Genomic DNA, 24,473 nt, shown 5'->3' with positions numbered 1-24,473 from the left:
CATTACCATCCGTCCTTGCTTTGCTCCCCATCTTTGCCCCACGCATCAGTGAACGGCTTTAATGATCCCGGGGGCCATCTCATGGCCGTGTTCATTGACACCCCTGCTTCATTAAGTGGCTGCATACGCCGGCTCCAGGGGTGCTGCTGCGCGCCATCTCATCCATGGATCCCATCCATTTAACTAAATCACGGCGCCAAGGCTAATCTCGAATTCATTCTTCCATCAACACGGATCCCTGCCTCGCTGGTCCTGGCCATCTAATTCTTTGACAAATCGCGTTCCAGAATACATTTGCCATGTTTGAGATGACAAGATGACGGTGCGTTACTATCTGCCTCAGAGTCGCCGTCCATCTCACTACAGCGCCGTATGGCCACCCACCCTGCCTGTGTTTTGATGGGGCACTCTAGGCGCGTCTCAGCTCTGGCTGCTGCATCAAAAAGTAAATAACAAGAGTTGAGGATGTTTTCGGAACACCCTCAACGGCGATCCCCGAGCCACCACTCAACGTTGCCGTTATGAATAACGCAATCACGTCAGTGTGGCTGCATCGAATGCAGAGAAGCATCTATTGCATTACCCGCCTTCCGGTGCCAAGTTGTGAAGCTGGATATCGTCTGCCATAGGGTAGATACTACAGGTGGGCTGTCGAGTTTTCTTCCATGGTCCCATCGTCAACAATGAATATCTGCAGACGATGTATTGGGTCAACATTGAACCAACAACAAGCTTAGGCATGTTTTCATGCTTCTCGAAACGCGAGTCTTGTTTGGGCATTCATTGCCCAATCATCCATGAGATACAGACCGCCTGGTCCGTTGGTGACACCAGGTCTGCATCGAACTCCGCCCAGCAAGGTTGCCCTCACAAGATCTGGTCCATGTATATCTGCACAGAGCTGCAGGCCAGTCCCCTTCGGTGCATTAAACACTACGATGATCAAACAGTGGCCCGATCCAGAGCCCAACTCTCAGCAATCCTCCCAGATTGCTCAAGGGATAGAAAGCCTCGATACTGCCCTCAGTGAAACAGCTACACGCCTTGCCCCGGACAACCAGGTCTCACTCATCACTTAATTACCAAGCCTCTTGTTACATGCTCAATGGACTTTGTCTTAGCCAAGCCACGCAAACTTGGCCCTGGGTGTTGTTTTGAAGGAAGTCTAGCTAAACTAAATAGGACACTGCTCTCTGCAGTGGCACTGTCCCTTCTGCCTCATCAAAGAGAGGCATAGCGGCCAATCTTTTGTGCCGCCCCATAATCACGCTGCTGTAAACTCCAGGACTTTCGCCCCGTTCCTCATAAATGGTCATTCCGGCTGCCAATGTGCCATCCTCAAACACTGCCCGCGTGCCGTTCCTTTGGCACCCGGCAGCATCCTCCTCAACAAAGTATCCCGTGACCGCACGAGTCATTTACAGATCATCGTCGGAAAGCTCGCCAGGCAGAGGCATGGCGGCGGCCTCGTCCATCTCCTTACGGTACTCCTCCAGGAGCTTCTCGTCGACCTGAGCAGTGGGGGGAGCAAGGGCGGGAGCAGCAACGAACTCCTGCAAACTTGATTAGCATCGGAGCTCCACACCACGTGAGCAAGGAAAAAAAAAGTAAAAACACTTACAAGCTGAGGGTTGCCGACAAGCTTGCGAGCGAGCCAGAGGAAGGGCTTCTCGAAGTTGTAGTTGGACTTGGCGGAAATGTCGTAGTACTGGAGGTTCTTCTTTCGGTGGAAGGTGATGGTCTTGGCCTTGACCTTTCGCTCCTTCACATCGACCTTGTTACCGCAGAGAACAATGGGGATGTTCTCGCAGACACGGACGAGATCACCTATCATGAAATCGTTAGCGAGGTTTTCGATAGTGCGAACAGGATCGACTTACGGTGCCAGTTGGGGACGTTCTTGTAGGTAATGCGGGAGGTAACATCGAACATGATGATACCGCACTGGCCGTTGATGTAGTAACCGTCACGGAGACCACCGAACTTCTCCTGACCGGCGGTATCCCAAACGTCGAACTGGATCTGACCGAAGTTCTGGGACATGGGTTAGCGCCCCGCACAGGTCCAACGTGGGGTTCAAGCAAAGACTTACGGTGGTGAAGCCCAGAGGGTGAACCTCGACACCGAGGGTGGCCATGTACTTCTTCTCGAATTCACCAGTCAAGTGGCGCTTGACGAAGGTGGTCTGTCGTCAGGGAGTATGGTTAGTCGCTGTTGATGGCTTGCAAGGGATCGCTCCACGTCTCTCGAGATTCGACTAGGGCGGAGGGGAAAGCTCGGCGACCGTCGACGATATCGCAAAAGAGGCGCTGCGTCATGGAATCCTACACACCTTTCCGGTACCACCATCGCCGACAAGCACGAGCTTGAAGGTGGGGGTCTGCTGCTCAGCCATCTTGATGGTCGGGCCTGTGGTGTTGTAGCGACAGGTGGGAGAGGATGTAAACAAGCGGGGTGCTGCGATGATGCGGGAGTTAGCTGGGTGCAGAGCGGGCGGCACGGCGCAAGAGAGTCGTTCGGGGTGATGAACTGGAAGAGAGTCTAAGGGGAGCGAGGAGATGGGGACTCTAAATACCTGGAGAGCGTCGCTGGGGGTGGGTACGAGGTTGATTGACGAACTTTCAAAGAGAGCTGGTCAACCTGATGTTTTGAAGGCGGCGGGGAACTCTTTGGGCAGGGGAAGGGCCTCAAAGCGAAAAATTCAGTCGCCCCAGGGTGGGCTGCCTGCACGTGATATTGCAGCACGGATCCATGACGGCGGAAAAGGCTGCCCACTCACTGCCAGCGATTCAGCGTCACCATGGCCTGCTATCGCCGTCACCGCCTGGAACATTCCACTCTTGCCATTGGGCACCGCCGAGTTGACTCGGTCGCACGCCTTCTCCTGTTCGCTGCGGCTTGCTCCGCGGGCGGTGCGCCGGGCTGCCTGCTGGTGCCTTGGGTCTGTCCTGAGTTGAGCTGCCCAGGCCTTGCTCGCTCCCAACAAAGAAATCCATCCATGTAGGGTGACATTTCAGGCGGTCTATCGGCAGCTTTGCCCAGCTCGTCTTTCCTTTTGTCATCGGAGATCGGTCCAGCGGCGGCCTGCTCTCGGGACACTGCCATCTTGACTTGCTTGCATGGGTTTAGTCAGCCTTTTTTTCTGGTAAGGGTCCAGGCAGCCTTTAGGTAGCAATGGTAGAGGCAATCTCGAGAGTTTGATTTGAAGATCTCGTGCTCGGCCGCAATCATCACCTTATCGGAGACAAGAGCGTCTCCTTGCCAGCGAGCTCACTCTTCTCTGCATACATGGGCTCCGCTCCTGTGATCAACAGGAAGATAAAATTGGATTCATTAATCCGTCAATCTACGCTTGCTACACTTATCCAGTTTCATATGTCGTCGGCTTGTTGATACAATCTACGTGCTGGTCTACCTACTGAGGTAGGTAGCCATTAACACACCAGAGCTGTCTCGTTGAACATCTGATAAACTGCACGTCACTCGATCGGTCGCTACTTGTCCCTAGCCAACTCGTCTATGTCTGTCATATCATCAACTCATCAATATTGGCATCATGATAGGAGTGCCAAGCATCCCTTAACCTCTACGTTGATGTCTAAAGTCCCAAGGTGCTTTGTAATCATGAACTGCGCCGCGATGCGATGCCTTATGTAAGGTGCCCAGATTGGCTGTTGACTTGGCATCAAATCACTGGGACATTCAAGTCAAAGTAGACAACACATTAGGCTCCTAATGTTGGGTCAAATGGCGCTCATGGATGGACTTCCTTTTGCATCGTTGATTTCATGATACCTAATCGTACATTACGTGAGCAAATCTTCAGGGTCATATTTCGCCTTGCAAATTTCCTTTGATACGCCTTGGCCTGTCTTCGCGTACATTGCCTGCTCATGCCTACAGAGGCAAGATATGACAGCCCAACATTCCTCGACCACCCCAATCCTTTCTTGGGGTGAGAGTCAAGCGTAGCTCTTGCTGCTCTGCCACGCCTGTTGAGCGGGATACCTTGATAAAAATGTTGCTCTGACGCAAGATTAGCTGGCATGCTCGGGTTGCTACGGCATCATGACCACTCACTCCTTCATTTCCCTGTACACACTCTGCTACCTTCTTGAGGTTGTCATGATTGGCCCGATTAACGTAGCCAAAGTTACGGATCTCGTCACCGGGCTTCAGACCTGCGCTCTCTGCCGGACTTCCCGCGGCGACGGTATTGACTTTGGCGAACGGAGGATCCAAGGGTGCGGAATAAGAGTCTGGCAAAACGGGTTGGGTTGTGCCAGAACTCGGAGCTGGCTCGGCATCGTTTTCATCGAGGCTGGCGAAATGCTCATGCAGGAACTTTTCAATCCGGGTCATGAGTGCCGTGTAATCGTTCCTCAAACGGATTATTCTGGCCCTTGTGGTTCGAACTATGGAACGATTAGTTGGGGGATGTTAAGCATGACTTGGAAGCCATACTCTGAGCAACATCAAGGTCTGCACGAGGGAATCCATCTCTGGTCAAGAGAGGTGTGTTCATGTCCACGCCATGCTGAATTTCTTGTTAGTACATGATACCGCAGGTTCAAGTGTTGAACATAGGTACCGAGTCAAGCACTCCGCCGAGCGCCTTGAGTTCGGCCTCAATATCATCTTTCTTTCGCTCCAACTCGGCGAAGCTCAGATGCCCCGCATCGCCGTTGGCAATAGAAGCGCTGGTCTCACCAGAGGGCACAGTCGGGGCGTGTAGAGTATTCATCTTGAGGTAGTCCTTGACTAGGACAGACAATCAGCAACAAACACGAGATGGATGTTTAATAGGAAACGGATTTTATCCCAGGCTGCGATTGGTGACGCGCCTTTGTAGAGGCTTCAGTGGTTGCACAGCGCAAACTCCCCTAGAAAGCCTGCGGGGCAGGCCCTTCGTTTGAAGCTCAGCTGCTCAGGAGCTCCTGCTGTGCAGAGTGAATAGAGTGGTCCGTGCGCCACCCGACCACGGCGCTCCCTCCGCTGTCTGTCTCGTGGACTCGAGCCTGTGCTCAGCGACGTCACTTTTTCATCCCAGCAGCAGCTTTTTTCCCAACAACGCGCCCCCTTTCGACACAGACATTGACATTGCGATTCGACCCAACATGGCTACCGGAGTGGATGCGCGGCTTTTGAAGTCGACCAAGTTCCCGCCCGAGTTTAGCCAGAAGGTTGATATGCAAAAGGTTAATCTCCAGGTCATGAAGAAGTGAGTGCCCCTAGGCCCATCGCGCTTCTGATCCCCGTGCTAACGTGTCTGGTCAGATGGATCGCGGGCAAGATATCCGATATTCTTGGGAACGAAGACGACGTAGTGATTGAGCTTTGCTTTAATTTGATCGAAGGCCCGCGATACGTATGGCTAACCTCTCCTGACCTATCTCGAACACATGCTGATGGTTTCGCCAATAGCCAGACATTAAGTCACTCCAGATCCAACTCACGGGCTTCCTCGATAAAGATACAGCGTCTTTCTGTAAAGACCTATGGAGATTACTGTTGAGCGCCCAGGCCAGTCCTCAAGGCGTGCCTAAGGAGCTCCTCGAAGCTAAAAAGCTGGAGCTCATCCAGGAAAAGGTACGTTGAGACAGCAGCCACCTGTGTATCTCCATTCTAACCCACATTTTCTACAGATTGAAGCCGATCGTGCCGCAGAGAGCGCCAAGAAGAGGCGAGATGAGTGGGATCGCCGTGATCGCGAAGTAGCCGACCTCAAAGATCGCGATCGTCGAGATCGAGCATCGGCTCGTGGGGATACCTGGCAAGGACGACGAGGCGACCGCGAATTTGATAATCGAGGAAGAGGAGGCTTCAGGAGAGGAGGTGGGAGGTCTCGATCTCCGGGTCCCCGCTTCCGCGACTCGAGGGACTCTTACGGTCGCGACAGTTACGTCCCGCGTGGGAGGCGCGGCGGCGGTAGAGCTGGACCTGGTCGACGAAGGTCCCCTGCTCGATCGCCTTCAGCATCTGGCTCATCTCGATCGAACTCGCGCGGCCGTAGTGCGTCGCGCAGCACCAACAGATCCGACAGTCGGCGACGACCGTCATCACCCGGAAGACGGAGAGACGGGCGAAAGAGATCACGATCACCCGGAGGTGACACCTACCGAGGTCGAGCAAACCGTCGAAATGATGGAGGGCGTAGAGTTGCTGCATCTCGCTCTGCATCCTCTGAGCGACGTTCTCCTTCTCCAAAGCGAAGACGATACTCTTCTTCAAGAAGCCGATCGGTAGATCGCCGAAGGCGTCGTTCAAGGAGCATGTCTTCTTCAAGGTCTAGGGGGACTTCTTTGTCTCGTAGCCGAAGCCGGAGCCGAGGTCGCAGTCCCAGTTATAGCCGCAGCCGCAGCCGTTCCAGCAGTGCGGCACATGACCGAAGGTCAAAAGGCAAGGGTCGAAGAGACAACTCTTCAGACATGGAGGACGATCGACGCCGGCAAAGGCGACCCAGCCCTGGGCGGCGTGGCCAACGTCAAGCAAAGAGACGAGAATCGCCCAGCGGTCGACGACGCAATAGTTCTTCAGCTTCTTCACGCTCAAGGGCCAGAGACAAGTTAGCTGATGTTTCCGAAGATGAATCTCGTGCACCACCAACCAAGCCCGAGGCAGAACCGGCGGCATCTACTTGACGAGAGGTTAGTTTGGGCATGAAAATATTGGGGGGCAAGGTGCTGATTCTTGTCGATAACTAGCGGTAGAGTCTTGGCCAATTACGGCCATCCATGAATCCATGCCTATGGCAGGAAAGATGAGAACCATCCGAGAGCATCTCTTCAGGGATCGAGGCTAACAACAACGCAAGTGCTGCTCAGTGGCATCCTTCACACCGATTGCTCGTGGCTAAGTATATGTAGTGTTTGGGGTGGGGGCGTGAAAAGGGGGAATTGGGTCAAAAGCAGAATGAGTTTTATCTAGAGTAATAAATAAAAGAACATGATTTTTGGAATGTTGTGATCATCACTGACTGGAGGCTGGAGAAGATGCTTGTTCGCCTCGCATGGGTGGCAGTATCTTGAGGTCCGTCGGAGAGGTTATAGACACCATTCCGAAGCCCACGTGACACCGAACTCGCTACAATGGTTGCTCACAACCATCATCTTCCGTAGTATAGTGGTCAGTATGCAAGCTTGTCAAAAACAATACGCTTGAGACCCGGGTTCAATTCCCGGCGGGAGAGTTCGCCCCATGTGCAACACATGAGATTATCTTTTTGGTGTTTGGAGGAGGGATGGGATGGTTGAGATGCCTCCATGTCTTTTTGGTGATCGGAGTACGTGGGCGTCGCGCCTGTGGTCCAAGCGTAAGCGCGATGGCCCACTTTACACTTGACGCGCAAGCGCCTCTAGCCGCGCCCCGCGATTTCAACCGGAGGCAGCCTAACTTGATTTCCTTTGCTGAACACGACTTTGAATTTTGTCGCATTTCACCAGCGCGTTGCGATAACGATCCGAACGATCCGAGAACATCTGATAGATTGAGTGAATGGCAGAAAGGAAGGCCGGAAACGCTGTTGGATCGGGGGCCGGACAAGTGACCATGTCCGAGTACAAGAAGGCGCAAGCCCGCGTGCGGGATCTTGTTGAGAAGCGCAGGCTTCTTGAGAGACGCTTGGTGAGTTTTGAATTGCAGATGATTGTGAAGAGTGCTTGTTTTGACTCTTGGATAGACGCAGGTTGAAGACGGCATCGCTCAGAAGGAGACCGCCTACCTCGACAGCACACCGAGCGGCAACATCATCACGGGTTTCGACAATTACATGAAGGGGACCAGTGGCGCAGCGGCACAGCGACGCAAGGCCGGGACCATGGAGCAGAACCGAGTGTTTTCAAGGTCATCCATTTCGTACCGACCGAATAACCTGGAAGGTATCGCTCCTGGATCAGGAGGTTCAACGCCGGCTTCAGGCGTGACACCCTCGTCAGCCGCGTTCCGAGACGGAGCCTCGAACCACCCGACACCAACATCGGCGACTGCTGGTAAGAACGCGAACAAGTCGAAGAAGAAGACGGTGGATCACGAGGATAGCGAGAACGACACAGCAGCGAGCAAGAAGAGGACAAACTTTGGAGCACAGCGGAGGTAAAGCATCGTTGGAATTGTGCTTGTAAGAATGGACTGGGTCTGGCGTTTTGGACTTTAATTGGAATTACGGCTTTGAAGCGGCGTTTGGGAAGGCATTTGTCCGGTAGCTAGATGTCCAAGAGAGGCTTTTGAACGAGTTGCCTCTTGTGGATAGTGTCACGCGACACTCATTGATCCTTCTAATGTTCTGAAATGGTGTAAACCGGGCATTATAAATGCATTGTTTACTGGAACTGAAGAGGGTAATTCGCAATAGAGAGATCTGATTGACGCGAACCAGATTCCGTGATGGCACTAGCAGGGACATGATGGGTGATGGTGTCTACTAGAGGCGGTCAAAGTGAAGTTACCGAGGTCTACTTTATCAAGAGAATGCTTGATGCTTCGAGGCTATCCCGTGCTCCCTTGGAGGTTGGGAATGGAACAAACGTGGTACCAACCACCCGGCAACAGGGTTGTCGAGAGCTAGAGATGGAGCTAACGAGCTCCAAGCTGGGGGAGAGAGAGGAGCTAGCTCTACTCCGTAGAAGCAACGCGTATCATGATGGCACTGGTAACGCCACCCCGCTCCCTGGAGCTTGAACCTTGCTGGTTACAGGCAAATCGTCGAGAGGCTGCCGGATACAATGCGGGGTCTTGCATGAAGGAGAGAAAGAGATGGTATTTACTGGATAGGTACCTGAGGGTAATTAGAGGTATAGATAAGAGCACTGATGAGGAATATCTGTAAAAGTAAACATGACTAAAGTGACCTGCTTGATGCTGAAACAAAACACGAGATCTCACGTTACCGGGCAGATGCTGGCATGGACGGAAGAGAGGGGCCGAGCGGGCGGTGGTGATGAGGAGTAGGTAGGTAAGAGAGGGGGCAAGGTACCTCTTACCTACCTATGATGGATGTTTCAACGGGGCACAGTTCCAACATCTCTCATCACTCAGCCTCGTATTCTTCTTTCTTTCTTGCATACACTTCAGTTGTATGCTCCATCACCCTATAACCATCCCATCACCTCCTCTCCTTCAATAATCCTCCATGATGACAAGACAGGCCACCCGGTTCACCCCCGAGGTGCTGCTGTCGGCCCCGCGCCGCTCCACCGGCGTCCCCAACTCCACCGGCGAGCTCGTCCTCTACACGGTGCGTCAGCCTTGACGATGGCTTCAATTCCGCCACTCTGCAGTCGCTCTATTTACTGACGCGTCCAGGTCTCGTCCTACTCGTTCGATAAGCACGCCAAGTCTTCTCAGATCCGCGTCCTTAGCATCAAGGATGGCTCTTCCCACCTCATCTCTGAGGACACGGCTGCCAGCGACCCCATCTGGATTGGCAAACATGAGATTGCCTTTATCAAGACTAGTGACAATGGGTGCTCTATGCTTTACTCTCAGCACGTCTTTGACAAGTCGGCGTAAGGACCTCTCCACCAAGTCATCGTAGTAAACCGGACTAACACCACTTCAAGCCCACACATGATCCATTGTTTTGCTGGCAGCATCGCAAACCCAAAGGCCAAATCCATCTCTCACCATGAGGTTGCATTCTGCTGCTCGGCCTTGACCACCCCCCGGGGAGACATGTACTGGCCTGCGGCTGAGACTAAGACGTACACCTCGGCCAAGATCTACACCGGCCTCTTTGTCCGTCACTGGGATACCTGGAACAGCGAGAATCAGAACTCGCTTTGGTATGGTGTGCTGTCCAAGAAGGACGGTAAATGGGCTCTCGAGCAGTCCGGCCTTACCAACCTCCTGGCCGGCACCAGCCTAAGCTGCCCCGTGCCTCCTTTTGGTGGCGCTGGTGACTTTGATATCTCAGCCTCTGGTATTGCTTTTGTGTCTAAGGACCCCGAGCTGAACCCTGCGAGAAACACAAAGACTGATCTCTACTATGTGCCTCTCAAGTCCTGGCTCGATAAGCCTCCAGTTCCTCAAATCGTCCACACCGGCACCCTACGGGGCTACAGCGTGGCCCCCTCCTTTTCCAACGATGGCAAGAAGCTTGTATTCGCCAGGATGAGGAATCAGCAGTACGAGTCTGATAAAACGAGGCTGTTGGTGATCCCTGATGTCACTGACCTGAGCAACGTGCAAGAGTTCTACCAGACGGATGATGACGAGGGTGGCTGGGATCTCAGGCCAGACTGGGCAGTCTGGAGGAAAGACGACAAGGTGCTGTATGTCGCAGCAGAAAAGCACGGAAGAATGGTACTTTGGAAGCTACCTTCTGATCCCCTCAAGGCCCGGGAGCTCCCAGAGCCTATTCATGAGGATGGATCTGTCGTTGAGGCCCATCTTTTGGGAGATGGTGATTCTCTCCTCATCACGTCCAAGTCCCGGATTGAGAGCTCAAGTTACGGTGTACTTGACCCAGAGACCAAGTCGGTCAAGGTGGTTTCGGCCAGCTCTAAGAATGGAAAGTCTTTTGGCCTGTCCAAGTCCCAGTGTACCGAGATCTGGTATCCTGGATCGACTGGTTACAACAACCACGCCTTGGTCATGTTGCCTTCCAGCTTTGACTCATCCAAGAAGTACCCCCTGGCCTTTTTGATCCACGGAGGACCACAGTCGGCCTGGACTGATGACTGGAGCACTCGCTGGAACCCGGCCATCTTTGCTGAACAGGGATACGTGGTGGTGTGCCCCAACCCGACAGGCAGCACAGGCTACGGACAAGCCCATATTGATGCTATTGCCAACAACTGGGGAGGTGCTCCATACGATGACCTTGTCAAGTGTTTCGAGTATATCGAAAACCAGATGCACTATGTCGACACGGACCGCGCTGTTGCTCTGGGAGCGTCGTACGGCGGATACATGATCAGTCAGTTATAGTGTCCATGTAGATATTGAAGTGCTAACACGAATTCAGACTGGGTGCAGGGCCACGACCTCGGACGCAAGTTCAAGGCCCTGGTATGCCACGACGGTGTCTTTTCTACGCAGAACCAGTGGTCGACCGAGGAGCTGTTCTTCCCTGAGCATGACTTTGGTGGAACGCTCTGGGAGAACCGAGCTGGATATGCACAGTGGGATCCTTCTCTGTACACTGGAGAATGGGCGACCCCCATGCTGGTGAGTATTTCCCCTGTGGTGTCTTGAATATGCTCACTCTGTGATAGGTGATCCATAACGAACTCGACTATCGTCTCCCCATCTCGGAGGGGCTGGCCATGTTCAACGTGCTCCAGGCGCGAGGTATTCCCAGCAAGTTTGTCATGTTTCCCGACGAGAACCACGTAAGCACCTACACGATAAGTAGACTTGATTTTAGTTGCTGACTTTTGCAGTGGGTGCTAAAGCCCGAAAACTCATTGGTTTGGCATAGAGAAGTGCTGGATTGGATCAACAAGTACAGTGGTGTTGCGGATGAGTCCAAGCTGGAGAAGGAGACGGGCAAGTTGACCATGTAAGACTTTGTAGGAGCTGCCCTGTCGCGTGATTGTAAGATTACGGATGATTGAGATTGAAATTGAATGAGGTTGGATAATAATTGAGGTTGTTTGTTTGAATAACTACAATACCTGCATCAATGCCACCAAAACTGTTCCTTCTTTCACAGGGCATTTCTTAGGTGTGATGGGTCCCCACTTTTTCCCTAGCTAGGCTGAGCCAGGCTGAACCTCGTTGGGATCCATGAGATGGAAGCTCTTCTCTCTCCAAGCTCAAGCACGTGCGACACCAACACCAACAAGAGCTTCATCGCGAATAGCTTCACAATCGCTAGAGCAGGAGCGATCCCACAGCGCTTGGGTCGGACATGCGCTGTTGCGAGACTCCAGATTTGAACCCGATGAAGGCGCAGACTCAGACACGGCGAAAACGAGGCGACGACGAGTAGAGCATTATCACCCACCCAAGCTTTTCTTTGCTTCGCGACGATTACAATTACCGCTCAAGACGAACATCCTTAATCATGACGACGCCTCCTTCCCTCTTCCACGCGCTCCTCCGCCCCTCCATACTTCAGATCCTCCGCTCGACGGGCTACCACTCGACGCGCCCGGCCGTGCTCGACTCACTGACGGACCTCGCCGCCAGGTACCTCTCCCTGCTCTGCCAGAGCACAGCCGACCATGCGGCGCACAACCAGGGCGACGGCGCAGATTTCACCATTGTCGACATCCGCATGGCCCTGCAGGACGCGGGCGCCCTCATGCCTGAGCGACTGCCCGCCGAGGAGCTGTTCCACGACAAGGAGGACCTGCGCGGCCTCGAGGAGTTCATCGCCTGGTTTGCGGGACAACGCATGAAGGAGATGATGGATGTTGGCAGCGGTGACGGCGAGATGGATGCGACTGATTACCTCAATGGTGAGTCTTGGTGCATTGGGTTTTCTGCAGACGACGTGCTAATAATTGTGGTGTAGCTCTTAAGAAGAAGCACAGCAAGACGGGCGAAGACGCCAAGTACCACGGAACAATTCTAGGCAGGGGACACGATGCAGGAGAGGTACAAGTCGAAGGAGGACCAGACACGAGCATCTCGGAATGGATCTCCAAACGCAGAGCATCTGCTTCACTCAGCCCCGAGCCTGAGCAGCCGCCGCAGCATAACCAGAAGGCGGTTCAGCAAAACGGCCACGCCAGCGACGACGAGTCGGGCCTGAGCTCTGTGGGAGACCGGCTGGATCACGAGATGGACTTGTCATAGGATGAAGGACGGTTTGTGTTTTTGCATAGCGATGGAGTTTTCGGAGAGGACGGATAGTGGAATGGAATCGGGTCCAAAAGGCAGATCTCTTTGGGTCCCTGTGTGTTTCTAGGTTGCTTTTGAAAGTCTTTGAGATAGGCTTGTAGATATACATCTTGAACTAATATTGATATCTCACTCGAGTCACACAGGCCGTTGAACTGCTGCATCATCCATCTTGAAGTCATTTCCAACGCTTCTCATGAGCGTGTATGCGTAGTGCTAGTATACAACATGCGACGACCTTGTCGCTCTATTTGAATTGGAGAGATGTCACATAATTCCCCAAGCGCCGATATATGCCCCTTTTTATTTACCGCCCCCCTTGCCCTTTTTCATCATATCGTACACTCCCATCTCCTTCGCCGCCTCCCTAAACACCTGCCCCTGTTGGTCCTCCTCGGGCCAGTACTGCTTCTGCAGATACTCAAAGAGGGCCTCGCCACGGCGATCGCCCTGAAGTCGTGACTCGTCTCCTTCAGCCCAGTCCAGTAAGGCGCGGTCGAGGTTCCGCTTTGCGTGTACGAGGCGACGGCGGTGGGTTGGCGTATCCCACGCCAGCTTTGTGGTGCCCATGACCATCTCGAGGACGAGCGTCTCGGGTGGCAGGAAGTTGAAGACGTCGCGGAGGGCGGCCAGTGCGACGACGAGACCAGCGCGGTCGCCGACGCGTCGGAACGTGTGGAGGATCTTACGAGCGAGCTGTCCGTCCATACCGCCGTCAGCCGCAAAAACATGCCGGAACTTGGCCGTCTCAGCAAATAGGTCGCGCGTCGACGAGACCATGCCGGGGATATGCCCAGCTGAGGGCATGTGAAGTCGGTTGACGGCGAGCGTCTTCCAGAGCGCGCTGAAGGTATACGGATCAGGCTCGACACCCTTTCCTGTCACGAGTGTATCGTAAAGCTCGAGCGCCTCTTTGGACTGGCCCGCCTGGATATACGACTCGAGAAGCTGGTTGATGACGAACGAGTCAGCCTTCATCTCGGCCTCCCGGAATGCCTCCCATAGCATCAAGAGACGCTCGTGGAGGTCGCGGAGACGATAGTTCTCTGCCAAGAGGGAGAACGTCTCCAGAGTGGCTCGAGGGAATGGGTTCATGCCAGCAGCCTCTACTGTCTTGTCCTTGGAGGAGCCACCACTTCCTCGAGCCTTGACAAAGTCGATTCGCGAGTCAATCATGCCCCAAGCCATCTGGTCCGCCTTATCCAGATCCTCAGCACCCCCTGACCGTTGCCAAGCACCGATGAGGCCGTTCAGCTGAATGGGCGATGCCTCGATGCCCCTCTTCCTCATAAACTCGACGACACTCTGCGCACCCGAGAGGTCGCCCGCTCCGATGAGCCTCTTGAGCCACTTGCCAAAGAAGAACTTGTTGGCCACGACCGAGGGCATGTACTTTTGCTTCTTCAGGTCGATCTTGCCGTCGCTCATCATGTCGACGAATGCGTAGAGGGCGTTCTCGGTCTGGTTGGTGGTCAGGAAGTAGGATATCACCTGGTCGTAGTCGGTGAGCTTCATGTCGTGTCCCAGGAGCTCGCGGAGCTGCCGGTACGCTAACCATGCCTTTTCCTGGCCCTCCTCCGTCCCGAGCTCCGACCATGTTCGAATCAGGGGCATGAGGATGCGAGGATCCTTTTGCTTCTCAATGAGCTTGTTGACGGCTCGCTGCGCCTGGTCCAGATCGCCAACGCGGCAGAACATCCTCACGCCCAGCTCCCAGAACTCTTGGAACGTCACGGCGTTCTCGTCACCTAGCGAGCTGATGCATCGCTTCCAGTTCTCGATGGCCTTTGTCTCCCATCCATCGACGAATACGGCCTCAATGGTCAACAGTTGCTGTGCAGGGCTCAGTGTGACCTTGGCCTCGCTCATGTCTCGCGACAAGAGAGCAAGGTGTGATAGTCGATGGATGTTGACAGACTCGTCCGCCGAAAAGACCTTCCAAAGCAGATCCCAGACCTCAAGGGGAACGTGGCTCCAGCCATGGGCGAGGGAAAGCCGAGCCGCGTGGTAGGCCTTGAACAACCCCTGCACAGCCTTGGTGGTGAGCTTCGTCCCTCGGCGCATGTCCCTTGCCGTCCGGGCCAGAGTAGTGTTGAGACGAGCAACCTTTTTCCGCTGGTTGATTGTCCACGGCTTCTCTGGGACCTGAGGTAGGGCTATTCGAGAACCAAGGGTTCCCATCTCGGGCAACCCTGGTAGCTCCAAGTCCAGCTCCTCCAATATCTCCTTGGGAAGGTCTGCGCCAGTCTTGTCAATCTCCTCATCGATTGCCGCCGTGTAGGCGTCCAGCTTGGCAATAATCCTCTCTAGGTCGTCGGCCGTCTTCATCTTGTCCCAGTCCTGGCCCAGTTGATCAACAACCTCTTGGAAGGCTGCCTTTTCATCCTGCCCACCCATCTCATTCTTGATCTCTATCAGGGCATCTTTGAGGCCTGAAGTATCGACCTCGTGTAGTGATGCGCCAAATGCTTCCTCACTGGGCAGCTCTGTCCTCTTATTGTCCTCCTGCTCGAAGAACCGAACGCTGAACGTCTCGTCTGTGCCCTTGTTGGGATTTCGAAGCGCCTTGATACGATCGAGATATTGCCTGAGCTCGAACCTGCTCGGCTTTCGGGATACGGCGTCGTTAGCTGGTCGTTGCGCCGTGGCTTTCGAACTGTATGCAGCTGCTGATATCCATGGCTGCTGTGGCCGGTGTTGGATCGCCAATCGACATGAGCGACATATTGTCTCATTACGGCATCGCAGCTCGAATAAAAGCGGTCGACCCGCCATCCTCAATGGCTGAAGTGCGCAATGGCAGTGTCGAAGCCTTGTTGACGTGAGGATCTCGAACTTTTCGAGCAGTTGGCGGGCACAATTCAATCATTGGTCCGTTATCGATAAGACGCTGAAGACGCTGAAGTCTTGCTCTTTCCAGTGGGTGGGGGACTTACCGCCTTCCCCATTTGGCGACCCATGCAACTTTTCTAGCGGCAGAAAGATATTTTTTTGCTCTACCGCTGGCGAAGCTGCAATATTGCGACTTCAAGATACCCCAACCACAGCAAAATGTCGAACCCTTCGCCAGAGTTCCTCCGGTTCACAGGCCACCGGCACTTTACCCAGAGGTTGATTCTGTCAACGCTGACCGGTAGACCTGTTCATATCTCCAAGATTCGAAGCACGTCGCCCACGAATCCCGGTCTCGCCCCTCATGAGATTTCCTTCTTGCGCCTGCTCGAGGCCGTCACCAATGGCAGCTCCATGCAGATCTCGTACTCGGGTACGACAATCACATACCACCCTGGTTTGATCACAGGAACTATCGCCGGCTTTGGAGCTTCTGACGGAGACGTCATCGAGCACAACATCTCCATGAACAACACGCGAGGCGTCACCTACTACCTCATGCCTCTCTGCCTGCTGGCGCCCTTCTCGAAAGCCCACATGAACGTCCGTATCTCGGGCCCCGGCGTCATCACATCCTCCACCGAGACGGGCGACATTTCTGTCGACTCCTTCCGAACCGCCATCCTTCCCCTCTTCGGCCTCTTTGGCATCCCTCCCGCAAGGATAGAGCTGAGGGTGCTTCAGCGATCCTGCGCGGGACCCGGCGGACGAGGCGGTGGTGGATGCGTCGAGCTGCGATTCGCGAGTCAAGTGCGACTACCCAAGACCCTACACCTCAACCGAAGCCCCGGCCGGATAAAAAGGATTCGAGGTGTCGCATACTGCACTGGAGTGTCTGCCTCGAACAATGCCCGAATGATCCACTCGGCGCGCGAGATTCTCAACCCCCTGGTGTCCGATATCCATGTTGCTGCCCAGTACGACCAGGCGCCGCTCGTGCCCACGGGTGACAAGGCAGGAAGCAAGAGGCGGCTAGGAATTGGCTTTGGTCTGAGCTTGGTCGCCGAGTCGAGCGCAGTTGGTGTGCTTTACTCGGCCGACGTGGTTGTTCCGCCTTCAGGTGGTGTGGTCCCCGAGGACATTGGCAGGCGATGCGCCTTCCAGCTACTGGAGACCATCTCACAAGGCGGATGCGTTACTCAGACCTCTGCCAAGACGGTCCTCATTCTCATGGCCATGGGATCAGAAGATGTTGGTCGTCTGAGAATCGGCCGCGACGTAATTGGAACTGAAGAGATGGTCGGTCTGGCAAGGGATCTAAAGACATTTGGCGCGAGCAGCTGGGGCTTGAGAGATGTCGAGGACGACACCAATGATATCATTGTTTCTGTTAAGGGTACTGGCGTTGGCAATGTTGGCAGGAAGATAGCGTAAAGCAAGGGAAGCAATTCATTTCTGAAGCAATTCATACTCAGTTCATGCATGCATTCGGAACAATCGATGGCACAGTCGCTGAAAATTATCTCTTGCATCTCATTGCCGTCTATCAGTCTGCCCCTGGCGAGCTGGTACGGTGACACCCCGCCTGCGGGCTTCAATGGCTGCCATGGTCGCCCCGCAGCTGATGGTGCGTAAGGAGTGTGCTGCCGTCCTCTCGAGATCCATTGCCGCATTGCGCATAGAATGCAGGACGTGATACTCGCCAATGACTGCATTTCCAGAGCTCAGGACGTCCGACAGATAGGTCCTTGTCGGCTCGTCCGCTGGCGACTCCCTTGCAGGCGGCTCTGGTTCTCCTGACTGTGAGCTGCCCTCTTCTGCTTCATTGATGGGCCTTAGCGGTTGCAATTCGATGTCTTCTGTCTCATTCACTGGTAACGAGCCAGGCATGTCCCGAGATACGCCACGCTCTTCTGCATCTAGGTCTTCTAGGGTGGGGCCCATCTCCTGGGCGACGTCCGGTATTAGAGGGCGGAATGTCTTGAGGGTCAGGCGAAGCCTTTCCCGTTCCGTATGTACCGTCAGCATCAGACATTGGATGGCCAGGATCGCAAAATCGGCAAGGAGATAGTAAATCCGCGATGTTGGCGGCTTCTGACCTATAAAGTCAATGACCAAGCCGCCGTGCATGTACCCTCGGTGGTAGTCTGGTCCAGTCGGGAGCGAAGCAAATAGATGGAGGAGCATGCAGATGAGGTTGGGAATGACGACTAACACGACATGTATGCGACTGGCGGGCGTGAGGAAGGGAAATGACTCATCCTTAGGTGTCAAATACATGTACTGGCCGACAGATCGTAGGATAAATCGAAACATGGAGCATCTAGAGGCAGACATTTGTAAGCGCAAGCCGGGCAAGTAAACAAGGGCGGACGGTAACGTACTCCATATAATACAGCGCGCTTAACTCCGCAAACACCAGGGTATCAAGACTCTTGAGCAAATGTGTAATGAATTCCAACTTTCTCGCTAGGCCGGGATTGCGCCGCTTCCTGCTCTTCTTCTTCTTGCGGCGCTGCGAGTGCGACTGGGCGCGCGACCGGGACCTGGGCTGCTCAGGCGATAGCAGATCCCGGGTGACACGGTTGGCAGAGGACGCGGGGAGAGGCTCGACGGGAGGAGCATCGGTTCGCGCCGTAGAGCTCGGCGAGGCATCATGGCTCATTCTCGGGGCTCGTCATCTGTTCTCGGGTTCGCGGACGAGCCAGTTCTGCATATGAGCAGGGCGATAGCTCAGGAAGAGCACGTGCAGATCATGGGCGACTCTTGTGAGTGGTGTGTGATTGATGGAAGCTCAGAAGATCGAATCGACAACAAAAATGAGAAAGCGACTGGCTGAAATTAAGAAAATTCAAGATACGAGTTCTTATGGGAGCCTGAAGAGGTGGGAACGGAATTGTTGGAGCTTGGGAGAGGCCATGATAGGATTGCAGGGATCATATGTGACTGACACTTACGAGTACCGACAGGCCAACGGCCAAGGAGGTCGGATATCGGAGAAAGGGTAACCCCGAGAAACGCGGGACGCACTGAAGCTGGCCAAAGTACCTCCGTACCCCGCCATCGGATGTGCAGTGGTGGGTGGTGCAGCACCGGCCCAAATAATTTCTGTCGTGACTCAGACGAACAACGACGACGAAGAAGAAGAGCAAACTCGTCCCAGATTCACCAGACACGGAGACAAGTGCCCATCATGACAACCTCAAGCTCTGCCCCCGCGGGGGATCTCACTTCCCAGATCCTCCAGGCCCTCTCGGCCCAGAGCCCCCTCCTCTCCGCTGAGGCCTTCCCCACCATCGCCTTCCAGGACATCAAGGCCGCCCTCGATCGTCTGGCCTCGCGGTCCATGATCACCTACGAGACAATTGACCGAGAAGAGGCTGCCCTGGAGCCTGAGGCCGAGAAGATTGCTGAGCATGGCAGCCACGAGGCGCGTGTCTTTGAGGCTCTACGCAGCGCTGTTGAGGGTTTGACCATTCAGGAGTTGGAGCAGGCGATTGGCGACAAGACTGTCACCAAGGTCGGCCAGGGCAAGGCCTTTAAGGAGAAGTGGATTTCTAAGAGCAAGGACGGAAAGCTTGTGGCTACTGTAAGTGCCGTAACGCTAGAAGCAAGCGGTGCCCTTGAATAATAGCTAACATCTTATCTTCAGGCCGAGTCGATCGAGGATGTCACCCGAGCCCAGCTCCTGCAGATCAAGGAGACCCGAACCCACGAGCCCAAGATCTTGACCGACCTGCGAAAGCGAAAACTGATCAAGATGCAAAAGGTCATCAGTTTCAAAATGGCCCAGGGCCCCAAGTTCGCCCTCGAGATCCAGAAGGAGGAGACGGATCTGACAGCCGACATGATCATGTCGGGCTCGTGGAAGACGGCCAACTTCAAGCCCTACAACTTCAAGGCCCTGGGAGCCGACCAGAACGCCGGCGCTCTCCACCCCCTCAACAAGGTGCGACACGAGTTCAGACAAATCTTCTTCGAGATGGGCTTCGAGGAGATGCCCACCAACAAGTTCGTCGAGACCGGATTCTGGAACTTTGACGCCCTCTTCGTGCCTCAGCAGCACCCTGCCCGTGATCTGCAGGACACCTTCTACATCTCGGACCCCAAGGTGGGCGACAAGCCACGGACAGAGCAGGAGGGACAGAACACAGAGGAGTACTGGGAGAACATCAAGGAGGTGCACCAGGACGGCAAGTTTGGATCGATCGGCTACAGATACCCCTGGTCGGCCGACGAGTCGACAAGACTGGTCCTTCGAACACACACTACTGCCATTTCAACGGCGATGCTGTACAAGCTGGCGGCACAGAAGGGACCCGATGGACGACCACCCCCTGCCCGGTACTTCTCTATCGACAGAGTGTTCCGTAACGAGACTGTGGATGCGACTCACTTGGCCGAGTTCCACCAGGTGGAGGGTGTCATTGCCGACTACGGACTGACCCTGGGAGGTCTGATGGAGTTTATGGAGGTCTTCTTCGCCAAGATGGGCATCACCAACCTCAAGTTCAAGCCTGCGTACAACCCCTACACCGAGCCTAGCATGGAGATCTTCAGCTACCACGAGGGTCTGGGCAAGCTGGTGGAGATTGGCAACAGTGGCATGTTCCGACCTGAGATGCTGGAGCCCATGGGTCTGCCCAAGGACATGCGGGTGTTTGGCTGGGGTCTGAGCTTGGAGCGGCCGACAATGATCAAGTACAAGATCTCCAACATCCGAGAGCTGCTGGGCCACAAGGTGGATCTCAACTTTATCGAGAGGAACCCGGCGGTGAGATTAGAGAAGGAGTAGACCGGGGGTTGATTGTATACAAGACCAAAAAAGACGACTTGTGTTAGAGGTGGACTCGTGGCATCTAGACGGGGTGCAGGAAAGGGAGGGGCGTGATTTTGTCGCACAGTATCATGACTAGACGAAAGGAAATTTTCAAAATAAAAAGAAAAAAGCCCGGACAGTTCCAACAACGACGAAGGAAAGCCCCTGATGAGGAAGGACCCTGACTAGACACGGGAATCGAAGATCTAGAGACGGGTCATGTCGTCAGTTGAGGTCCAAGACGAGGGTCCTGCCCCACAACTTGCAAGCTCCCGAAGCCATTCACGTCGTCGACTTTGGAAGGTTACGCACACGACATGACCGTTTGGAGGACCCTGAATCTTTTCAGTACTGCAATATTATCATCCAATGTCTGCTAGTCACCATCTTTCATGTGACCCCTGTCTTCTCTTGTTGCATGCATTGGAGCCATTTGCTTAACAATTCAATTGCTTGCCAAGTCTCTTTCCACCGCTTCCGGCACTTGCCCTTTCTCGCTTGGACAAGAACAGCCCCACAAGGCCCCGAACCGGCCGGCCCCACCGGACCTCGAGCCCCGTCGACGCCAGGTGAGGTGCCCCGCTTCTGCTGAACGCATCCCCAATTCCCACTTCAACGTCGTCATTAAGGATAGAGAAGGTGCCAATCCCTCTTAACGGTTGTGGTATCATGATCAATGCTTGAACAGAAGAGGGGGAATTGCATCCATGAAAGTTCACCCTCCAACCGCGGGCAGCTGGTCCCCTCCCGACCTCCGCAAAATGCAACGCTGCAGGCTGTAGCTCTGTGGCTGGCCTGGACTCTGTCTTGGTGTTAGTAATTCCCCTGCCGAGTGTGGTGGTGTGACCTGCTTTGACAAGCCCTCTCCGCGTCTGGGTCTGGGGAAAACGGGTCAAGATCAGCGCCTCAGGGAAAGCCTCCATGATGCTCACAGGCGAGGGCGGACATTCCACCCTCCCCGCTTCCAAGGGAGCTCGCCCTCCTCCTTTGCTTCTGGGGCAGGTGATGATTCAAAGGGACCTCTTTTGCATCAGATTCACAGTGAGGGAGAGCCCCAGTTCCCCAGTGTCTGACGATCGAAGAGACTTGGTTGGCAGACGGCGAGCTCCCCTCTGCTGGACCACAGCGGAAAGAAGGGACCAGAGGCGAAAGAGGGACGCCACCTCAGTCATGGCCTCGTTTGGCCATTCCTCCAAAGGAGCATGGCCAGCATGTGGGATGGCGGATGGAGGGCCCCGGGCGCAAAGCTTACGGATGCGTCCAGCCTATCGAACCGTCGCTGCCGTCACTTACATGCATGGTTGACACGGCGGAGGTGACGAGCTAGTGTGGTTGTCTCCTGTGCTACAGTGAGAGAGAAGTGGTGATGATGGCGTTGCCCTTTTGCGTGCAAGTGGTGCAAGACGCCCGTAAGAAGCTTTGCCTACGTACCTCGTTTCTTCCTGACCTGAAGATCGACGGCGAGTTGTCTGATCGCCTTGTCACATATAAGCTGAGCTTCCTCCCCTCCTTCTCAAGCTCTTCTTGTCTTCATACCTCAACCTCAATTGAACTCTTGTCTCAAACAACCATTGACCACGATCGTGTCCTCCATACAAGGACATTTGACAAACCACACATCATCAACTTCACCACAACTGCAATCATGGACTCTGGTGCTCCCCAAAACAACCAAAACACCAACGCCAGCGGTCGCCGCCGAGTAACGTCTCTCGTCCCCTCCCTCAATGGCCTGATACTAATGACTATGCCAGAGCTCAGGCTTCATGCCCGCCTTTGCAAGCCTCCAACAGCAGAAGCGAGGCTCCGAGGCCAACGCGGCCCGTCGCGCGAGCATGTCGGACCAAACAGCAAAGGGCGGCATCTTCAGCCAGTTCTTCCACAAGTGCGTCGTCGTCATCACCACATCACAATGCTACTTCATGATAAGCTAAACTAACATGCTGCAGCAACTTTGGCAAGAACGCGGAGAAATAAACGATCGAAAACTCACACGTAAACGATCAACTCGCGAGGCAACGATCGGTGTATTAATAGTGTTGGGTTGAGTGCCCTTGTTTTTCGTTGTAACGGGCTGGTAATTTGGCCACAGAGGTGAATGCTGAGAGCGAGTTCAGCTGTAGGAGCAGTAAATAAATGAAGTAAATGATCTGCATCAAAATTCGCTATGCTTCCCTCCTCCTGTGTTTCCTTGGGTGTGATCATCAGGCACATCTTCGCTGCTCTTCTCCATGATTCGATACTGAGATCAAGCCAAGTCTTGGGCTTAAGATTAGCGATTCTCCCGCGACTCCAAGAGATGTGACGGACTCCTCTAGATGTGTATGTGTCACCGACCCAACGCCGGCCCTTCAGACAGCGTCTCGTACACTCCCGTACCTTGGTCTATGGTTACTCCCCGTTCAAACACTTTTGTTTTCCAGTTCCAGATAAAAGAAAAACTCATTTAAGCCTTGACCATGAAAATCTGCTTCTTGTTAGCGAAATAGTCCAGCAACAGGGCAATAATTGGGTTGTACGGACCTGGTTCAACGCCTTGGTATCCAACACAGCCTGCCTCTTCTGCGCAATAAACCGTGACCGCACAAAGTTCCTGCTTCCCCGAGGAGTTGATGTTCCGGATGGTGTTGTCACTCCGGTTCCTGGGATAGACGGCACAGGCGTCGACTCTTGCGTGGCGACGGTGCTGCTCGACTCGGACGTAGCCTCTTCCTTCTTGCGCTTCTTGTCCTTCTTGTCCTTCTTGTCCTTCTTGGACTTCTTATCCTTCACCTTGTCCTCCTCCGAGTCTTCGGGAGACCGGCTCTTGTCCTTGGACTTGGATTTCCGCTTCTTGGAGCGCTCTTCCGACTCCTCTTCCGAGACCTCTGCAGACTTCTTGCGCGACTTGTCCTTCTTAGACTTCTTATCCTTCTTCTTGGCCTTGGCATCGTCCGTGTCGGCGCTGCTGTCGTTCTCCTTCAGCTTGCGTTCCTCCTTGCGTCTCTTGCTCTTGGAGTCGGATTCTCGGCTAGAAGAGTCTTCGTCGTCTTCGCTGGCCTTCCGCTTCTTCGACTTCTTCTCCTTTTTAGATTCTTTCGTTGCTGGGGCGGATTCCATAACCACGTCCTCGTCTTCGTCCTTGGGTGTCTTGGCCTCCTCCTCATCCTTCTCCTTCATCTCGTCGCCCACAAGGAGACCGCCATAAACGAATCGCATCGGTCCGTATCGTTGCTCGACAAAGTGATGGGTTTTGACGGCGAGGCGCGCCTGCTGGTCCTCCACAACTTGGTCCTCGGTCTTTCCGTTGAGCCTGCTGAGCAAGTCCTGGAAGACATCGAGTCCTGTAACCTCGTCCTCCTTGGCCCTGCTGAAGCCCAATCCCTTCATATCATCCTTGAGAACGACGCGGATGTACGAGGCGTTGGCAGCCGTGTGCAGCTCCGAGTGCGGCGCATTCTCAGCTCCGAGGAACTGGCCCGGTTGCCAGCCCTGGGCACGAAGGATCTTTTGCCCAAAGGTGTTGGTGTCTCGAGTCCATTTGGTGTTGTTGGGATCCTTGTTGATCTTTCGTCGGCTGCAGTCAGTAAGTTAGTAGGCATTCGTAGATGACCCTGAAAAATGCGACAGTCTTACATCTTGTTCTCTGCAAGGAGTCCCATCTTTGCGACTGTAAGGCTTGAAGAAGGCAATCGCTGGCTTGAATGGGAGCACGTTGGAGAGTTCACTACAGAAAAAAGAGGTGGGCGGTGGGGATGTGCGTCGCGAAAATATCTTATCGCAGATTTTTATTGGTCGATAAGAATGTGCATGGCCCCGCCAGATCCGCTAGCTCACCTTTCACCGAGGCTCACCGATGCATCAAAGTCTCCGTTCATTTCAGACAAGACTCAAGGTGTTTAAGGAGAGTAATCAATATTAGAATGGGAATATGTGATGCAATTTCATGGCCTATCGAAGCTCACAAATTGACTTCGAAAATCAGCAAGTAGTAACAATGGCATAATCTACACGGAATATCGCGAGATATTCGTCTCCACGACACCTGAATCCA

General features: G+C 54.1%; 12 protein-coding genes and 1 non-coding gene across 13 annotated transcripts; 8 read left to right on the top strand and 5 right to left on the bottom strand.

Moving 5' to 3' along the window:
• Positions 1-1,418: 1,418 nt before the first annotated feature.
• LRP88_08124 (ras family-domain-containing protein) lies at positions 1,419-2,395 on the bottom strand (the record flags this gene model as incomplete). Its single annotated transcript, XM_083244633.1, has 5 exons — positions 1,419-1,553; positions 1,622-1,827; positions 1,881-2,034; positions 2,093-2,185; positions 2,333-2,395. 5 exons carry the CDS (start codon positions 2,393-2,395, stop codon positions 1,419-1,421), a joined length of 651 nt encoding a protein of 216 aa, XP_083099127.1.
• Positions 2,396-3,897: 1,502 nt separating this feature from the next.
• LRP88_08123 (uncharacterized protein) lies at positions 3,898-4,744 on the bottom strand (the record flags this gene model as incomplete). Its single annotated transcript, XM_083244632.1, has 4 exons — positions 3,898-4,026; positions 4,081-4,415; positions 4,465-4,537; positions 4,592-4,744. 4 exons carry the CDS (start codon positions 4,742-4,744, stop codon positions 3,898-3,900), a joined length of 690 nt encoding a protein of 229 aa, XP_083099126.1.
• A 373-nt stretch (positions 4,745-5,117) lies between these two features.
• LRP88_08122 (PWI domain-containing protein) lies at positions 5,118-6,246 on the top strand (the record flags this gene model as incomplete). The annotated part of the gene is made up of 5 exons (XM_083244631.1): positions 5,118-5,221; positions 5,278-5,368; positions 5,425-5,589; positions 5,646-5,714; positions 5,779-6,246. The coding sequence occupies 5 exons, from the start codon at positions 5,118-5,120 to the stop codon at positions 6,244-6,246; spliced, it is 897 nt and encodes a 298-aa protein (XP_083099125.1).
• Positions 6,247-7,108: 862 nt separating this feature from the next.
• LRP88_08121 lies at positions 7,109-7,189 on the top strand. The gene has a single exon. It is a non-coding gene; the product is annotated as a tRNA-Asp (tRNA).
• A 359-nt stretch (positions 7,190-7,548) lies between these two features.
• On the top strand, positions 7,549-8,095 carry LRP88_08120 (histone acetyltransferase subunit NuA4-domain-containing protein; the record flags this gene model as incomplete). Its single annotated transcript, XM_083244630.1, has 2 exons — positions 7,549-7,623; positions 7,679-8,095. 2 exons carry the CDS (start codon positions 7,549-7,551, stop codon positions 8,093-8,095), a joined length of 492 nt encoding a protein of 163 aa, XP_083099124.1.
• A 1,035-nt stretch (positions 8,096-9,130) lies between these two features.
• LRP88_08119 (Alpha/Beta hydrolase protein) lies at positions 9,131-11,504 on the top strand (the record flags this gene model as incomplete). The annotated part of the gene is made up of 6 exons (XM_083244629.1): positions 9,131-9,232; positions 9,301-9,503; positions 9,558-10,915; positions 10,964-11,166; positions 11,214-11,330; positions 11,382-11,504. The coding sequence occupies 6 exons, from the start codon at positions 9,131-9,133 to the stop codon at positions 11,502-11,504; spliced, it is 2,106 nt and encodes a 701-aa protein (XP_083099123.1).
• Positions 11,505-12,007: 503 nt separating this feature from the next.
• LRP88_08118 (uncharacterized protein) lies at positions 12,008-12,744 on the top strand (the record flags this gene model as incomplete). Its single annotated transcript, XM_083244628.1, has 2 exons — positions 12,008-12,404; positions 12,461-12,744. 2 exons carry the CDS (start codon positions 12,008-12,010, stop codon positions 12,742-12,744), a joined length of 681 nt encoding a protein of 226 aa, XP_083099122.1.
• A 348-nt stretch (positions 12,745-13,092) lies between these two features.
• Positions 13,093-15,564, bottom strand: LRP88_08117 (uncharacterized protein; the record flags this gene model as incomplete). Its single annotated transcript, XM_083244627.1, has 1 exon — positions 13,093-15,564. The coding sequence occupies one exon, from the start codon at positions 15,562-15,564 to the stop codon at positions 13,093-13,095; it is 2,472 nt and encodes an 823-aa protein (XP_083099121.1).
• Positions 15,565-15,840: 276 nt separating this feature from the next.
• Positions 15,841-17,055, top strand: LRP88_08116 (rRNA-processing endoribonuclease; the record flags this gene model as incomplete). Its single annotated transcript, XM_083244626.1, has 1 exon — positions 15,841-17,055. The coding sequence occupies one exon, from the start codon at positions 15,841-15,843 to the stop codon at positions 17,053-17,055; it is 1,215 nt and encodes a 404-aa protein (XP_083099120.1).
• A 99-nt stretch (positions 17,056-17,154) lies between these two features.
• On the bottom strand, positions 17,155-18,286 carry LRP88_08115 (DSC4 family protein; the record flags this gene model as incomplete). Its single annotated transcript, XM_083244625.1, has 2 exons — positions 17,155-17,944; positions 18,006-18,286. 2 exons carry the CDS (start codon positions 18,284-18,286, stop codon positions 17,155-17,157), a joined length of 1,071 nt encoding a protein of 356 aa, XP_083099119.1.
• A 528-nt stretch (positions 18,287-18,814) lies between these two features.
• Positions 18,815-20,416, top strand: LRP88_08114 (phenylalanine--tRNA ligase subunit alpha; the record flags this gene model as incomplete). The annotated part of the gene is made up of 2 exons (XM_083244624.1): positions 18,815-19,210; positions 19,274-20,416. 2 exons carry the CDS (start codon positions 18,815-18,817, stop codon positions 20,414-20,416), a joined length of 1,539 nt encoding a protein of 512 aa, XP_083099118.1.
• A 1,669-nt stretch (positions 20,417-22,085) lies between these two features.
• Positions 22,086-22,417, top strand: LRP88_08113 (uncharacterized protein; the record flags this gene model as incomplete). Its single annotated transcript, XM_083244623.1, has 3 exons — positions 22,086-22,142; positions 22,195-22,325; positions 22,390-22,417. 3 exons carry the CDS (start codon positions 22,086-22,088, stop codon positions 22,415-22,417), a joined length of 216 nt encoding a protein of 71 aa, XP_083099117.1.
• Positions 22,418-22,886: 469 nt separating this feature from the next.
• Positions 22,887-24,081, bottom strand: LRP88_08112 (uncharacterized protein; the record flags this gene model as incomplete). The annotated part of the gene is made up of 3 exons (XM_083244622.1): positions 22,887-22,907; positions 22,964-23,996; positions 24,056-24,081. 3 exons carry the CDS (start codon positions 24,079-24,081, stop codon positions 22,887-22,889), a joined length of 1,080 nt encoding a protein of 359 aa, XP_083099116.1.
• Positions 24,082-24,473: the final 392 nt, after the last annotated feature.

This window comes from Fusarium phalaenopsidis (genome assembly GCF_050370095.1).
Source record: "Fusarium phalaenopsidis strain FUZ10S chromosome Unknown contig_32302, whole genome shotgun sequence".
Classification (NCBI taxonomy): Eukaryota; Fungi; Ascomycota; class Sordariomycetes; order Hypocreales; family Nectriaceae; genus Fusarium; species Fusarium phalaenopsidis.
This window is presented reverse-complemented; position numbering and strand designations above follow the sequence as displayed.